This window comes from Impatiens glandulifera, chromosome 5 (assembly GCF_907164915.1).
Source record: "Impatiens glandulifera chromosome 5, dImpGla2.1, whole genome shotgun sequence".
NCBI lineage: Eukaryota > Viridiplantae > Streptophyta > Magnoliopsida > Ericales > Balsaminaceae > Impatiens > Impatiens glandulifera.
The window spans coordinates 5,774,127-5,790,379 of NC_061866.1; the positions used below are offsets into that span (position 1 = coordinate 5,774,127).

The following is a 16,253-nucleotide window of genomic DNA, read 5'->3' on the forward strand; positions in this document are numbered from 1 at the left end:
TTTAAAACAATGACAATGAGGTAATAACCAAATTAATAGTCATTGCAATCTGAGTCCTCCAACAAACGCCAAACGTGCATCAGGTTGAAAATATCGTAAACATAGACATCATCAAGACATCAAGTTTTATCTCTATATTTTAATTATTTTCATTAATAAAACAAGTCCGAGAAAAATCATAAATTATGAAGATTAAATGAAGTGTCTATTAGACAAGCTTAATATGCTCTTTACTAAAATCAAAATCCTTCAAACTTTGTTCAGTGGCATTGTGTAGATACTTATTTTCTCCTTTCCATTTGTTTTTAAATAATTCAAACCTATAAAAATATTTTTAAAATCAATACGGGCTAATTGTACGAGAATTATAAAATAAAATTATTTTAGAGATTCCATATCGATTAGATCCTAAAATAATATTTAACCGACCATTTTTAATAAATAAGTTGATATATAGGTTAAATTTAAATAATTAATTTATTATTAATGAGTGATAATTATTTTTTGATATTTTAGAAACAGGAAAAAAAAAAGTCAATATATAAATAATAAGTTATATATTCTGGAATGGCTCTATATTAAAAGCCTAAGCTTCCTGATAAAAATCAGGCCCATTACCTAGATGTCCACTAGCCTGCAGACACTTGATTACTAATATTTTTAATATAAAATGTAAATGTATATAATATCTTAACATTAAAAGTGTTAAAAATAATATATTTATAAATTTTGGATCACTGAATTCAAACTAAGTAAAATATATTTTTTAATTGTGTAAAAACTTATTAATTTGTTGTGCTATATAAATGAATTTATTTAAATAAAACAAATTGATCCATCTTATGGACAACTAGCCCAACACAGCCCAATGTCTTATTTGATTTCTTTATTTACTTAGTTTAGTTTATTTTTTTATTTTAACATTTCAAATGCCTTAAATAATTTATAAAAAATTAAAAATTATGAAAATTATTTTTATTTTTAACAAAAACAAAATTTTATTTTCCTTAGGGTCTGTTTGACTCAATTTTAATTTTTAATTTTCTTTTTTGTGTCCATAAGTATATTATAATAACTCTAAAATTCTGTAAGTTGATTTATTTATACTTATAAAATCAATTTATGAACTTTTTAAAACATTTTCTCATTTCCTCGGGTTCGAAAGCTGCCAATGCTACTGAAGCTAATGGAGACAATAGTTTTAATTAATATAAATAATAATTATAATCCTTAAAAGCATTATTTTATTTAATAACTATCACTTTTAGATTAGTTTTAGCCCATAAAGTATAGGTCTAAATAATTTAGACCAGAATAGACAAGTAATAAAAAGATTAAAATAAGTATAAAATATTTCAAAAAAATGACAAAAGTTATAAAAGTAGAGATGATTTCGATAATTTTTCTCATGTGTACCAAAATATTGAATCTTTTCGGATGCCATTATTGTTTACAAGAAAAAAATTACTTTTCCAAAATTTGTGGGAAAAATTAAACGGTCACAACAAACTGAATTTTAATAAAATTTTCGATATGATTTAATTTATTTTATTTCAAAATTTTGAAAAAAAAAATTATATTTATTTTTAAAATTCAAAAAATTGCGCATCTTTTGAGAAGGATGTATTAAATGGGTAAATTGTTCCTTATCAAGTGTTGGATTGTGTAGTCCAAACCCATTGCCAAGATCTTGGTCCACATGTTTTGAACTTTCTTGATTTTCATTTAGTTGCACTTGTTCCTCTTTATTTCCTAATAATTTCCCACCATTTTCTCATTCACAAGAGAAAAAAAAAAGGGTACATTGGCCAAACATGCTGAAAAGGTTTAATTATACTTCCCAAATTATTATTTTTGGAAAGTGATCAAGGCAACAATCAATAATAACTTCTTCTTGGACATGAAAGAGATTCAATAAAATATGTCTTAAAATGCAAAGATCATTGGCAAGTTATGCTCCTCTCTTCAATCTCAATGACAAAACATATTATTAGATGACAGTTGGGCGAATCCATATTATTCTGAATCATAACATAACATGTTTAAAAAAGAGACATAAAATATTTCAAACTCTCTCTACCCTACATTTTCCCAGGATAAGTATTTATGAAATTTCATCATATTGTTAAATTTCTATACAAAAATCTAGTTATTGGGTAAATGACAATAGATGTCTATCTTTTTCAAATGAAACAACATAATATTTAGTGTTTATTTTGATTTGACATATAATTACGAATAAATCATTATTACTTAATAAATTATTACATTAAATTTTACGAATAATTATAATAAAATTAAACAAATATAATGCATAAACAAAAGATTAAATATATCAAAAATACCATTAGCTATTTCAATAATTTAAATACTCTTTATTTTTTTTTTAAAAAAGTCTATATATATTAAGAATGATGAAAATCGTTTGAGCACAACGACAAAAACATGACATGAAAAAAAAACGTTACTCAATAAGTTATCGAGCTCGTAAGTCCTCAAGAAGAACATTAAACTCTCCGACGGACTCTACCAGATTTCCAGAATGAATCTTAGAAAATATCATAATAATAGCATTACGAATGATACGCATCGAACGACTACGATCAATGAAAATTCGACGATTTCTCTCAAACCAGATACTCAAAAATAAACAAATTAGGATGATAACTCAATTATGCAAGTCTGCCATATTAACCGTATCAATCTAAATTTCTCAACAATTACATAAAGACTGAAGCATCACCCAATAAATCTTAATAATAATGCACAAAAGACACCAAAAATTAGTCACCATGAAGAATGTAAGAGTAATTAGTTGCCTACTAAGTTAAATACTATATTAAAATAAATAATAAGAAATTAACAAAAAAGTGAATTTGCTTGGTCAAGAAAATGTTAAAAAGTTAGTCAGATTTTGCTTAATAAAATGTGTTTTACTTTTCTCTGAACTAAACATTTTTCTTAGGTTTTGTTTTTTTTATTATTATGAATGTGAATTATTTGTACAAAATATTTATTTGTTTTAAAACTTAAACAAAAAAATAAATAAATATAATCAAGCAACTGACCCATATGTGGCGGCCACTAACTAGATAGATTTCCATCGGACCGCTTTATAAATACGATGCGCGGTCCAAATCTAAACCGGATCGGACCGTAAAAGGCGCATCAAATAAAGTGCATTACAATCTCATCTTTTAATATCTACGCAAGGGTTTCCTCTCTCTAAATTCTCTCCTTGAAATTCTCCTTCGATCTTTCTCTTTGCATCAAGCTAATTTAGCAAAAATGGTGAGAATCTATTTCAATGTATAATCAATCTGCTATTCTTTGATCCTGTTTATGTTTGAATAATTCTTCGATTTATTGCTCGATCTTCCACCGATCTGACTTTCACTACATCTGCTTAGCTCAAGTGTTCATCGTTGAAATTTTCCGATCGGTTGTTTAACATCTAATTAACACCTCTGTTTCAGATCATTTCGGCTTGATCATGTATATTATCGCTTGTTGATTCGAGTTTGAACGGATCAAGCTCTTTGATGTTTTAAAATGCTTTTACCTGAATTTGATATCGGATGTCTGTTTGATTATATTCCGGAGATAGACTTGCGGATCGTGGTTGTTTGAGATTTGAGATGCATTTTTTACATTTATTTGCGTTTTTGTTATTGATCCGTAGACCTGCAATTCAAATTTAGTATCAAAATGCTAACTTGATGTTATTTGGCACTGTATTGATATACAGCCTTAGATCAGCTCAATTTGAGAATTGCTCATGCCTGTTTGGTTAGTAATAAACATGAAGCATGATTGGTTTGTCTCATTGAGAATTTGTAATTCTTAAACTTTCATTGCTGAAGGATTGTTTCAATAAAGAGGAAATATTAATATGATTATTGATTTGATTTCAAGGCAAATGCAGCTTCTGGTATGGCTGTGGATGATGAGTGCAAGTTGAAGTTTATGGAACTGAAGACAAAAAGGACATACCGATATATAATTTACAAGATCGAGGAGAAACTGAAACAAGTTATAGTGGAAAAGGTTGGTGTTCCCGATCAAAGCTACGAAGACTTCACTGCCTGTCTTCCTGAAAATGAGTGTCGTTATACAGTCTTTGATTTCGATTTCATGACTCCTGAGAATGTCCCAAAAAGCAGGATCTTCTTCATTGCATGGTAATCTTAAACAAACTCATAATCATGATCTCGATTTACTTTTAATCATCACCTATAAACTAAACTAAAACTGCTGTGTGCTTTGTTGAATCTAGGTCACCTGATACAGCAAGGGTGAGAAACAAGATGATTTACGCCAGCTCAAAGGACAGATTTAAGAGGGAACTTGATGGAATTCAGATAGAACTGCAAGCTACGGATCCAACTGAGATGGGTCTTGATGTGATTAAGGGCCGTGTCATCTGAAGATATGCTTAAGCTCCTCCTCTTCCTCCTCCTCCTCGTCCCCACTGTAAGGTGTTCATTCATGTCTATAGTTAATAGAGGATGGTAAAACTTGGGTAGAGGTCATAATCTCTTATTCATTATTGTTCAAGGTGTTGTTACTGTTATGTTATATTTTATTTTGGGAGAATGATTGCTGTTTTTTTGTTTGTTTTTGTTTGTTCCAGAATGTTATGCTTATTATTTGTAGAACTGATTACAAACATCACTTGTAATTGGTCGGTTTCTTTGTCTACATGCTACTTTTATATGAGTTTGGTGTGGGGTGGTATATGTATGAGATTCTATTGGAAATGAATTCTAATTTTAACATATTATCTCAATTGAATTTCTTGCTTTTGCTTATATTGAATACTTACTCTTGTTTTGATCTGATTGAGCCTCATTTTGGATCAACACTTAGATGAAAAATCTTAATGAAATAAGAGATTGGTTGGTATTCAAAATAGATATTTTATGACACTTTTCAATTTGGAAAAAATATATTTTGCAAGTATCTCATTTGTATGTATGTTTAGATGGGTCATGTTTGAAAATATGTAGACTTTTTTTTCATTTAGATTCAGATTGACCTAAGTATTTTTAAAGCAAGAAATGATAGGGGAAGGTTATAATATAGAAAAGAAAGTTGACAGAAATTATTTATCATTCTTTAACTAGATTGAAAAATTATTGAAGATTTATAGGTGATAAAATTTTAAGAATTTTTAATTCATTAAAAGAATGGCACGGTTCAGCCGAGCCAATAGATTCCATAGGCGGGCCAGTTATAGCCGTAGTTGCCTTTGCTTTGGTCCTTTCGATAGACTTTTCGTAGCTCAGTACTGCATATCGCTCGTGATCGCTTAGAGCCCCTTTTCCATTAATTGATACTCCTAACCCGTCGACCACATGCCTTAGCATAGTCTTTCCCGCATGAACATCCACAATAGATCGATGCGCTTTACAAGACTTTCTTCTTTAATAGCATAATCACTATCAAAAACAACAATCCCAACCTGATCATTCTATCGATCATGTAAACTTTCTTATCATAATATTTCTATCCTTTGTCATTTCTATTGGAAAACGATGTAGGGTGTGGCAAATTAGACCATTGTCTATGACCATTCCCATTTATGAATGACCACTCCCATTTATGATATATTTCGATGTTTCACATAAATTTTCTAAAATGGAAATAGAATGAAAGGTTACTTAACCACTCCCATTTATGATATATTTCGATGTTTCACATAAATTTTCTAAAATGGAAATAGAATGAAAGGTTAGTAAGTAAAATATATTCGATGTTCTTTTCTTAGCGTTAATCATTTTATAAGAAGTTTCCAGTTTATCGATGGAATTTGGATAGCGCCAAGACATAAAAAAAAGGAAGAGTGACGCGTTACCGCGAATGATTCCAAAGGTTAAAATCTTGAAAAATAAATGTAAACTGAAATGAAATTGTATTAAGAAATTTATTATTTAAACATTACATGTTCTCTTATATAGGAGTTTTCATACTAATTACAATTCATAAAACTATTTAAAAATTATTGAAGATTTATAGGTGATAAAATTTTCAAAATTTTTAATTCATTAAAAGAATGGCACAGTTCAGCCGAGCCAATAGAGATTACATAGGCGTACTGCAGATTGCTCGTGATCGCTTAGAGCCCATTTTCCATCAATTGATACTCCTAACCCTCGACCACACACCTTAGCATACCCTTTCCTGCAGGAACATCTAGATTAGTGCGCTTGACAAGACCTCCTTCTTTAATAGCAAAATCCTGATCATTCTATTGATCATGTAAACTTTCTTGTCATAATATTTCTATCCCTTGTCATTTTTATTGTAAAACGATGTAGGCTGTGGCAAATTAGACCATTGTCTGTGACCACTCCCATTTATAATATATATTCGATGTTTCACATAAATTTTCTAAAATCGAAATAGAATGGAAGGTTATTAAGTAAAATATATCTGAGGTTCTTTTCTTAGTGTTAATCATTTTATAAGAAGTTTCGAGTTTATGAATTGAATTCAGATAGCGCCAAGACATAAAAGAAAAAAGGAAGAGTGACGTGTTACCGCAAAAAAAAGTGTAAACTGAAATTGTATTAAGAAAGTTATTATTCAAATATTACATCTTTCCCTTGTTATGAGTTTCGATACTAATTATAATTCATAAAACTATCTAACAAACTATTCAAATTAATTAACTATTTTAATTAGTAACTAATTAACTATATTATTATTTTTACTGTCACCCTCTCGAGTTTTCGGCTCAAACCAAAACCTACCCCTAACTAGAAAAAAAGATTTTCCAACACTAGCATTTTTCCCTGAAGGGATATAAAAATTATAAAATATATTAAAAAAAACTTTAAAATAAAAACTTTAATTGTTTTATTAAGGTATCTTAAATATATTTTGTTTATTTTAAGCTAAATTAAAAAAAAAAAAAAATTTTACATCAAACCTTAGTCATTGCCCAAAATTATAATTCAGTTTTTAATTGATTTTTAAAAACAAATATAAGAACAAGAAGGCGGCGTCTTATCGGCTTTGGAAACCCTTCACTGCTAAAACCCCTTCTCTAGATTGGAAGTAAAACTCAGAATCTGTGATTTGGAATTCTTCATATGTTCATTGGTAATTGCATCAATGGTGTTCTCTTCTTATCTCGGATGCCATCCATGGACCATATCCTCAGTAAACTACGCAACGACGCCGATTTCTACCACATCCAACTCCTTTAACTTCCTTTCCTTCACCAATCGTCGTCTTCATCGGCGAATCTCTGTAGTTTCCGCATCCTCAGTTTCTCTAACCAATGATTCACTCCCTTCCTTGAACAAACTCCCGCCAGATTTCACATCCAAGCAGCTCTTGGAAGCAATTCGCAGCCAAGAGGATGAACCCTCCGCGGTTCGGATCTTCGATTGGGCTAAAAATCAGCCTAGTTTTGTACCGACTTTGTCGATATACGAAGAAGTTCTGAAAAAGCTAGGGCAAACAGGATCATTTGATTCCATGAAGCAAATCCTGGAGGAATTGAAGGTTTCGAAATGTTGTGAGGTAAGAGAAGGAACTTTCTGGATTTTAATTGAGAATTACTCCAAATTCGACTTGTATGATGAATCTATCAACGTACTTGATTTGATGGAAAATGAGTTTGGTTTGAAACCAGGCACTTTTACTTATAATTTCTTGCTGAATGTTCTTGTTGATGGAAATAAGCTGAGATTAGTTGAAAATGTTCACTCTAGGATGTCTTCTATTGGAATTAAACCTGATGTTTCAACCTTTAATATCTTGATTAAGGCTCTTTGTAAAGCTCATCAGATTAGACCTGCAATTTTGTTAATGGAAGATATGGCTAAGTATGGATTGACACCGGATGAGAAAACTTATACAACTATAATGCAAGGTTATATAGAGGAAGGAAATCTTGATGGGGCATTGAGAATTCGAGACCAAATGGTCGCGTCTCGATGCAGATCGACGAACATAACTGTTAATGTTTTGGTTAACGGGTTCTGCAAAGAAGGTCGAATTGAGAAAGCTTTGGATTTTGTTCAAGAGATGACACAAGAAGGTTTTTACCCTGATCAATTCACGTTCAATGCATTGATTAATGGTTTGGTTAAGGCAGGCCATGTTACTCACGCTGTCGAGATCTTGGATTTAATGAGAGGCGAAGGTTTCGACCCTGATATCTTCACTTACAACACATTGATCTCGGGTTTATGCAAAAGGGGAGAAATTGAAGAAGCTGTTGAAATTCTAGATCGGATGGTTTCCACTAATACTGTCACTTACAACACCCTAATCAGCACTTTGTGTAAAGAGAATCAAGTCGAACGAGCGATGAACCTTGTTCGACTCCTAACAGAAAAAGGGTTTCTCCCGGACGTATGCACGTTCAATTCCCTCATACAGGGTCTATGCTTGAACCGAAATCTCATCTCCGCGATGGAATTATTTGACGAAATGAAGACCAAAGGGTGTAAACCGGACGAGTTCACTTACAACATGTTGATCGATTGTTTATGTTCGACGGGGAAGCTCGACGGGGCTATGGGTATCTTGAAAGAAATGGAATCCAGCGGTTGTTCAAGAAGCGTGATCACTTACAACACGTTAATCGACGGTTTATGTAAAAACAGGAAGGTTGAAGAAGCTGAGGAAATTTTCGATCAAATGGAGGTTTTAGGAGTTTCGAGAAACGTAGTCACGTATAACTCGCTTATCGACGGTCTTTCCAAGAGTAATCGATTGGAGGAAGCTTCTCAGATGATCGACCAGATGATATTCGAAGGCTTGAAGCCCGATAAGTTCACATATAACTCGATCCTCCTACATTTTTGTAGAGCGGGTAATATTAAGAAGGCTGCCGATGTTGTTCAAACGATGACATCGAACGGCTGCGAACCCGATATTGTAACTTACGGTACCTTAATTCAAGGGCTATGTAAAGCGGGTAGGACCGAGGTTGCCACTAGACTATTGAGAACTATTGAAATGAAAGGTATGGTTATAACTCCTCAAGCTTATAATCCGGTTATACAATCGTTGTTTAAGAGGAAAAGGACTCGAGAAGCGGTTAGGTTCTTCAGGGAGATGGAGGAGAAAGGGAGTCCTTCGCCCGATGCGTTCACTTATAAAGTGGTCCTTCGTGGGATATGTTCGGGTGGGGGACCTATTGGAGAGGCCGTTGATTTCGTGGAGGAAATGATTGGGAAAGGATTTGTACCTGAATTCTCGTCGTTTTCTATGTTGGCCGAAGGGCTTTTGGCTTTAGCAATGGAGGATACTTTGGTTAAGCTGGTCGAGTCGATTATGGTGAAAGCGAAGTTGTTTGAGGACGATAAGACGATGATCAGAGGTTTTCTTAAGATTAGGAAATTTCAAGATGGTTTGGGTATTCTTGGGGGATTATTGACGAGCCGGCAACAAACCTATAGAGGTTATCGATGAATTTCGGGTTTTGGTTTGGCTTGGATTTTCGACTATTTTGAGCAACCCGATTTTAAACTAAAACTTTCACCTATGTTGATATATTATTATTGAGCCTATTTAGAAAAGATTATTCTCTATTTTTTATTTGAATAACATTATCTTTTGACAGAATTTTGTATAATAAGTAAGTTTTCTTCTTATGTATATGCATCATTAATCATACTCATTTTGATATAAAACTTATTACAATTGTTTCTTTTTAATGTTAATATATATATTTTTAGTTTAGAAAGTTAAAATAATTTAATATAATATTCTTAAAAAAAATATTAGATAAAAGGGTTAAGGCATTTATTTTTGGTAAAGAATATTAACAAAACTAGGAAGATCCTCTTGTGATGCACACGATAAAAATATATTGTTATATCGTCCCGCGTTCATCAAATGCGGTATTAAATTTAAAATATAAAGTGTTATTAGCATAGTTGGTTAAATAATTGTAATTATTTTGTTTGGGTCTGAGTTCGAAACATACCTATAACATTTTTATTTTTAACCGTTTTATGTTTATGGACAGGTCAACCTAGAATTCGACCCAAATATTCATTTACTCTTACATATATATCCAAATTAACCACACACCTCGACCCGGAAATCCAAACACTTTCAAAATTAAACATAATATATATATTAGTTAGTTAAAAATGTCTCGCGTTCATCAAATTTGGTGTTGAATTTAAAATATAATGTGTTATTAGCCTAGTTAGTTAAAAAATTATACTTTTTTTTTGTTAGGTTGCAAATTCGAAACATACATATAACATTTTTAATTTTATTTTTAATATTTTTAAGTTTATGAGCGGGTCAACCCACAATTCGACCCAAGTATCCATTTACTCTCACATATATATTCAAATTAACCACAACTCTCGACCCTGCAATTCAGACACTTTCAAAATTAAACATCATTATATATATATATATATATAGATTATGTTAAACTAACCAAAACTAATAACATGTATTTATTATCAACCATCATATTTCAATATAGAAATTTGAGATTTGAAAAGTAAATAATAATGTTAATTTTTACAAGTATAAGAAAATAAATTCTTTATATATATTCGAACTAAGGTTAGTCGTATTTTCTCTTTATCGAGAAATTTAAGAAGCTATACAAGGGTTTTGTCGGGCGTGTGCCTCTCGAACTTTAAAGGAATCCTTATCGCTTATAAGGTAGAAATAAAATTAACTTGGAAACATATATAGCTATGGAATATATTATTAAGAATCTCCAAAGATTCATAATTGACTTTGATTCAATATTTAGAAGAGGAAAGTAGATCCACACTATATTAAGATTATCTTAAATTTTTTTTTTAAGTGTTAATAAGTTAATATCTCATAATTTTGGAAACAAGTTATTGGTCAATTATTTTTCCATTGATTTATTTAGAATAAAATTGGACTCTTTTAACTTAAAAAATAAAATAAAAAATAATTATGATTTAAGGAATTATTAAAGGACAAAATAAATATTTCATCAGAATTTGGATTTAGGGTCTTTGTTATATAGACTTGGACCAATTTGGGTTTCTAGTCTAATGAAGACAACTCTCTTCTCTCTAGATCTATAAATCACTAATCTGTGGATGATCTGATCGCTTCTTATTTCTTCTATCTGCGATCGGAAGATATAGACGAATTCATAGATAGTATTTTTCTTTTCTTTTCTTGATAAGTTAGGAGTGAATTCTTTGTTGAACTTGATTTGGCGGCACAATCGCAAAAATGGCGGCATCAAGACGATTGAGGGATCTTCAAGCAAAATCTGGTAACAAGGTTTGTGTCGATTGTTCTCAAAAGAACCCACAATGGGCATCTGTTTCATATGGAATCTTCATGTGTCTTGAATGTTCTGGAAAGCATAGGGGTCTCGGTGTTCACATCAGTTTCGTTCGATCTGTTACAATGGATTCCTGGTCTGAGATCCAGTTGAAGAAGATGGAGGCCGGTGGAAACGATAGGTTAATTGAATTCTTTTCACCGTATGGTGTTCCTAAGGAGACGGATATTGTAAAGAAATACAACACAAGTGCCGCCGCAGTTTATCGCGATCGCATTCAAGCGATCGCTGAGGGTCGGCCATGGCGGGATCCTCCTGTAGTGAAGGAGAATCTAGGGTTAAATCAGAAGAAACCGCCGCTTGGTGGTGGTGCTAAGAGTGGGAATTCAGGTGGAAATGACGGCGGTTGGGATAGTTGGGATAATTTTGATGATGGTGGGTCTAAATCTTCTTCGGTTGATGTAAGGAGGAATCAATCAGTAAGTGATTTCAGGAGTGGTGGAAATGGAGGTGGTATGCCACCGCGATCGAAATCAACTGATAATGTTTATTCGAGAGACCAATTGCAGGCGTCGGCTGCGGATAAGGATAACTTCTTCGCCCGTAAATTGGCTGAGAATGAATCACGGCCGGAAGGATTAGCTCCATCCCAAGGTGGGAAGTATGTTGGATTTGGATCAACCCCTGCTCCTGTTCCTCGAAAGAATGCGCAACAGGATGATGTTCTTTCTGTTGTAACTCAGGTGAGATTGATTATGTTTCCATTGTTCGTTCTTAACAAGAATTTTCAATTAACAAACATATTTTCCTCAAGGGATTTGGTAGGCTATCTATGGTTGCAGCTTCTGCAGCTCAATCTGCTGCAAATGCTGTTCAAGTAGGCACTATGGAGTTCTCTTCCAAGGTATATCAGTTTATAGTTTACTTGTTTCAGCTTCATTACTTGTCTTCTGAATGTTTTCTCGATCTAGATCTGGATCTAGCCGAGAAACTGTAAGAACGTGATCTTATCTGGGTCAACATCCAGAAGAAACAAAAGGGTTCCAAATAAACATATTTGATGGTTTCTTTATGACACCATTTTGATCCAATTTTCTCATTTGGGTGTGGATCTATATGAGATTATGTATGGAAACAAGCTGTATCTAAACTTAGTCCAGATAGGCCTTGTTATTCGCATCCAGATACAAATAGAAGAGATTTAAGAAACGAAGTCATTATTATAGACATTGGTTCCAATGTTTCAAGTTCTATAGCAAAATCCATTGGCTTCTTTTCTTTCTTTCTGATTGATTTGTTTCCAATGCTTTCAGTTTTTGTAAGATTTATGGTATATTGGCCACATGGTTTGTTCTTGTACAGATGAAAGAGGGAGGATACGATACTAGTGTGGTTACTGCAAAAACAACAGAGATTGGACAGAAAACGTGGGGAATCATGAAAGGAGTCATGTCATTGGCAACCCAGAAGATGGACGAGTTCACCAAAGAAACTCCCACTGCAGCAGCTAACGGTTATAATAATCAGTCATTCTCTCACGATTCTACTAATAATAAAGGATGGAATTCTAATTCCGGAGGATATCAGAAGTCTTCAGCTGCTGCTGCTACTACTACAAACTCCTCGAGCTCTTGGGATGATTGGGATAACGATGGGTATCGGAAAGAAGAACCCAAAAAGAATAATGTTGATGATGATGGATGGGGAGGCTGGGATGATCAAAAGGATGATGACTATAGTTACAACAATACTACATCTTCCAAGAATGGCATTACAGATCACAATGGCAAATCCAATGTGAAATGGACTGAAGGCGGATTTCTTTGAGGTTAGATGCAATACTATCTGATCCAAACTTTTTTCATTTTTTTAAATGGTGTGGTAAATTGACATTATTCTTGAGAATAGTATTGATCGTGTGTGTACTATGTTTATTGAAACGAGGATTATTTTTCTTTAGTTGGGAATTGATATGCATATGTATTATTAATAGCTACATGAGTTTAAAAGGGTATTAGTTATACCGAGGTTAAACCTCGGACGAATTATTCTCGTTCTTCGACACGGGGACATCGTCGACATGGGCTATGTCGTGTTGTTGAATCACTAGGACCGATGACACGATTCTCCTGTTGGACGACGCTAGAGCGTCGCCTATGGGACCTAATTCGGCGTGCTCGGCTTGTCGTTCTGCCAATTCGGCCACCATTGTGGAAGGAAACCGACCCTTTCCCACAACTATTAGGTCATGTTCCCCGCTCCTACCTATTGTCAAAACTTGCTCGATTATGTTGCTCGATGTCTTCTGTTTGTAATCAATTGTACCATCCTCCCATTTCTTTTGAAACTCTGATATCGTCTCTTCGTCTAGTTCCTGCAAAAATGTTTATTAGTCGTTAGAAATTGTGTGTATGCGATAGATGAACCGGTATACGATACCTTCTCCTTCTGAGGGTCGCGGTTCATAGTGGCAGTTGAGAAACTGTAACTCTTTTCTCTACATTTGTTTGGTGCCGGTCTTAGTTGGATGTCGTTACGTTCCAACTCTTCTTTCCTTACGAACCTCACCACATTGACCTTAACCGCAGGATGCTCCGCCATTCTGCTGGCAAGCTCGAGTGCCTCCCGGTCATCCGGTCCACCAAAGAATAGGAAGCACACTCTTTGAGTGGAACCGGGTGTCTGTGATTGGAACCCACTTCCATATCCGCGGTCCACGAGTAAACCAACCGAACACGGAGCCTCCTTCATCACTCTTTGGTTGACTCCCCTCCAAGCATGGCCTACATTCTCCTCCTCCAAGTCATCACCCGACTCCCCCCCTTTCCTCCATTGTTTGTGGAAAGGAAGGATGATCATCGTCACCCTCTTATCTTCTGCTACATGACAAATATCCACGTGCATGTTGGATAACGGGGATACGGCAGTGGTGGGCCGAACACTTACCCTAGCGAGTTGCCCGTAGGCTTGGAAGGACACGGCTACTCGATCGCGAAGATCGTTGCCTAAGTTACTGGTTCGCCCAATTCGTCGCCCCACTACGAAGGAAGGGAAGCCGTTTTGACGGGCCCTTTGGAACATGGCGATGGACGAGGAGCGTTCACTTAGCTCCATGAGGTGCATGATGTAGAGCTTCACTCGGCCGAGCTTGTTGGTGGACCTGGCAGACTCAATGAGGTTGATGAGAGAAGGAACGTTTCCCGGGCCGTGTAGGCAAGCGAGGATCCGAAGCTCGTCTTTCGTGTTATCTGATGTTGGGGAAGAGGATTGGAGGCGACGGTGGGTCTGAGCCGAGTTGCTACGGGCGGGCTTATATATAGCCATGACTGTTGGAGTGGTTATGAAGGTGGTGAATAACGCCATCAAGACCATTATCGCAAACACTTCGTCGTTAAGGACCTTCTTCTCCTTGCCGATATTGAGAACGATAAGCTCCACGAGGCCTTTCGTATTCATCAACACACCGAGTGTGATCGACTCCCTCGCCGGAATCCTACACATCATGGCCACTACAAATGTTCCTATGACTTTTCCGGCGCATGCGGTTGATATAACAAGTGCGAGAAGTCCCCAAGCTTCCGCGCCTCTAATCTTGGCTACGTCGGTCTTTAGTCCGCTCGATGCGAAATACAAGGGCAACAACAACCCGGACACGAAATCCTCGATCCTCTCCATCAATCTGTCTGCAAATTCTCCTTTTGGAATTGTCAATCCAAATATGAAAGCGCCGAATATCGAATGAATCCCGATGAAATCCGTTACGAATCCGGACGCCATCACCCCGACGAGCACGAGACATATGTAGGGCTCGTGGATGGTGTCGTGCTCCGGGGAGCAACGACGTGCCACTCGGCTCATAAGCGGTCGGACTACAACCATCATGAATAACACAAAAGCCACTCCCGAGAGTAGGACCCACAAAGACACCAACGGGCTCTCGTGAGTCCCACTCCCGGCAAGTGCAACCGCGAGAGCAAGGAGAATCCAAGCCACTACGTCGTTAAAGGCTGCAGCTGCCATGGCGGTCTCGCCTACTCGCGTGGTAAGGAGTTTGAGCTCCGCGAGTATCCGAGCTAGCACGGGGAAGGCTGTTATGGAGAGTGCGACACCCATGAAGACGACGAATTGTCCAAAACCTACTTTATGGGTGGCAGAAATGGATGAACGGAGGATGGAGGCGACTCCGATGGCGGAGAGGAATGGGAGGGAGATGCCAGCAGCGGCGATTGCAATGGCGTGGCGGCCGGTGCGACGTATGGAGGAGAGGTCGAGTTCGAGGCCGACTAGGAAGAGGAAGAATAGGAGGCCTATGCTTGCGACGGATTCGAGAATGGGGATGCTCCATGTGGGGAAAACGTTGTTGAAGTATTGTTTGTTTCTTCCAAACGCTGATGGTCCAAGCAGAATTCCACCCTAAGAATACATAAAAAGTTAGAAATTGAGAGAAGAGGCAATGGAGTTAAAGAATTACTTACAAGGATTTCGGCTATGACTTTTGGTTGGCGCAGGGGTTTGAGTAGGAATGCGATGAAACGGGTGAGAACGACGACTAAAATGGTCTGGAGAATGAGCAAAGGGAAGGCGTAGTCGAGAGGACTGTCTCCTTGCCATATACCATTCGAACTCGTCTTGATCGACGTTATGTTCACCATAATGATCAACTATTGTTACTTCAATGATCCATCTCTTTATTTATATATGCAATGCTGTCTATCTGTCATTTTCAAGCAATGGTGGAGTATTTTTCACGCAGGTGGTTTCAACTTTGAAGTAAATTTGATGGCTACTTTCATTATAGTACATATCTCAAATCTCATGCGGGTCTCACTAATTAATTTGAAACAAGTCATGTGATCGATTCTAAACCTTTTCTCTAGATGGATTTGAAATAAGTCATGTGATCGATTCTAAACTCTTTCTCTAGATGGATTTGAATGATAAAATATCGCAATAGATTTAGACAAAATAATGTTGTTAATATAACTTT

General features: G+C 35.5%; 4 protein-coding genes across 4 annotated transcripts; 3 read left to right on the top strand and 1 right to left on the bottom strand.

Annotated features, from left to right (window-relative positions):
• The first annotated feature begins 3,150 nt into the window (after positions 1-3,150).
• LOC124940390 (actin-depolymerizing factor 7-like) lies at positions 3,151-4,794 on the top strand. Its single transcript, XM_047480904.1, has 3 exons — positions 3,151-3,291; positions 3,916-4,181; positions 4,277-4,794. Exons 1-3 carry the CDS (start codon positions 3,289-3,291, stop codon positions 4,425-4,427), a joined length of 420 nt encoding a protein of 139 aa, XP_047336860.1. The 5' UTR covers positions 3,151-3,288; the 3' UTR covers positions 4,428-4,794.
• A 2,216-nt stretch (positions 4,795-7,010) lies between these two features.
• LOC124937586 (pentatricopeptide repeat-containing protein At3g53700, chloroplastic) lies at positions 7,011-9,566 on the top strand. Its single transcript, XM_047477872.1, has one exon. It carries the CDS (start codon positions 7,120-7,122, stop codon positions 9,433-9,435), a length of 2,316 nt encoding a protein of 771 aa, XP_047333828.1. The 5' UTR covers positions 7,011-7,119; the 3' UTR covers positions 9,436-9,566.
• Positions 9,567-11,004: 1,438 nt separating this feature from the next.
• On the top strand, positions 11,005-13,262 carry LOC124939953 (probable ADP-ribosylation factor GTPase-activating protein AGD6). The gene is made up of 3 exons (XM_047480417.1): positions 11,005-12,009; positions 12,081-12,170; positions 12,629-13,262. Exons 1-3 carry the CDS (start codon positions 11,212-11,214, stop codon positions 13,091-13,093), a joined length of 1,353 nt encoding a protein of 450 aa, XP_047336373.1. The 5' UTR covers positions 11,005-11,211; the 3' UTR covers positions 13,094-13,262.
• LOC124939951 (cation/H(+) antiporter 20) lies at positions 13,222-15,946 on the bottom strand. Its single transcript, XM_047480416.1, has 3 exons — positions 15,742-15,946; positions 13,706-15,679; positions 13,222-13,640 (listed from the first exon to the last, which is right to left on the bottom strand). The coding sequence occupies exons 1-3, from the start codon at positions 15,916-15,918 to the stop codon at positions 13,296-13,298; spliced, it is 2,496 nt and encodes an 831-aa protein (XP_047336372.1). The 5' UTR covers positions 15,919-15,946; the 3' UTR covers positions 13,222-13,295.
• Positions 15,947-16,253: the final 307 nt, after the last annotated feature.

Excerpts from the sequence above, each read along its gene's own strand:
- LOC124939951 (XM_047480416.1), bottom strand. The coding sequence starts at position 15,918 with ATGGTGAACATAACGTCGATCAAGACGAGTTCGAATGGTATATGGCAA. Across the intron at positions 15,680-15,741 it reads AAGTCATAGCCGAAATCCTT|GGTGGAATTCTGCTTGGACC; the intron begins GTAAGTAATTCT and ends ATGTATTCTTAG. Across the intron at positions 13,641-13,705 it reads GCGACCCTCAGAAGGAGAAG|GAACTAGACGAAGAGACGAT; the intron begins GTATCGTATACC and ends ACATTTTTGCAG.
- LOC124937586 (XM_047477872.1), top strand. The coding sequence starts at position 7,120 with ATGGTGTTCTCTTCTTATCTCGGATGCCATCCATGGACCATATCCTCA.
- LOC124939953 (XM_047480417.1), top strand. The coding sequence starts at position 11,212 with ATGGCGGCATCAAGACGATTGAGGGATCTTCAAGCAAAATCTGGTAAC. Across the intron at positions 12,010-12,080 it reads TTCTTTCTGTTGTAACTCAG|GGATTTGGTAGGCTATCTAT; the intron begins GTGAGATTGATT and ends ATTTTCCTCAAG. Across the intron at positions 12,171-12,628 it reads CTATGGAGTTCTCTTCCAAG|ATGAAAGAGGGAGGATACGA; the intron begins GTATATCAGTTT and ends GTTCTTGTACAG.
- LOC124940390 (XM_047480904.1), top strand. Across the intron at positions 4,182-4,276 it reads AGGATCTTCTTCATTGCATG|GTCACCTGATACAGCAAGGG; the intron begins GTAATCTTAAAC and ends TGTTGAATCTAG.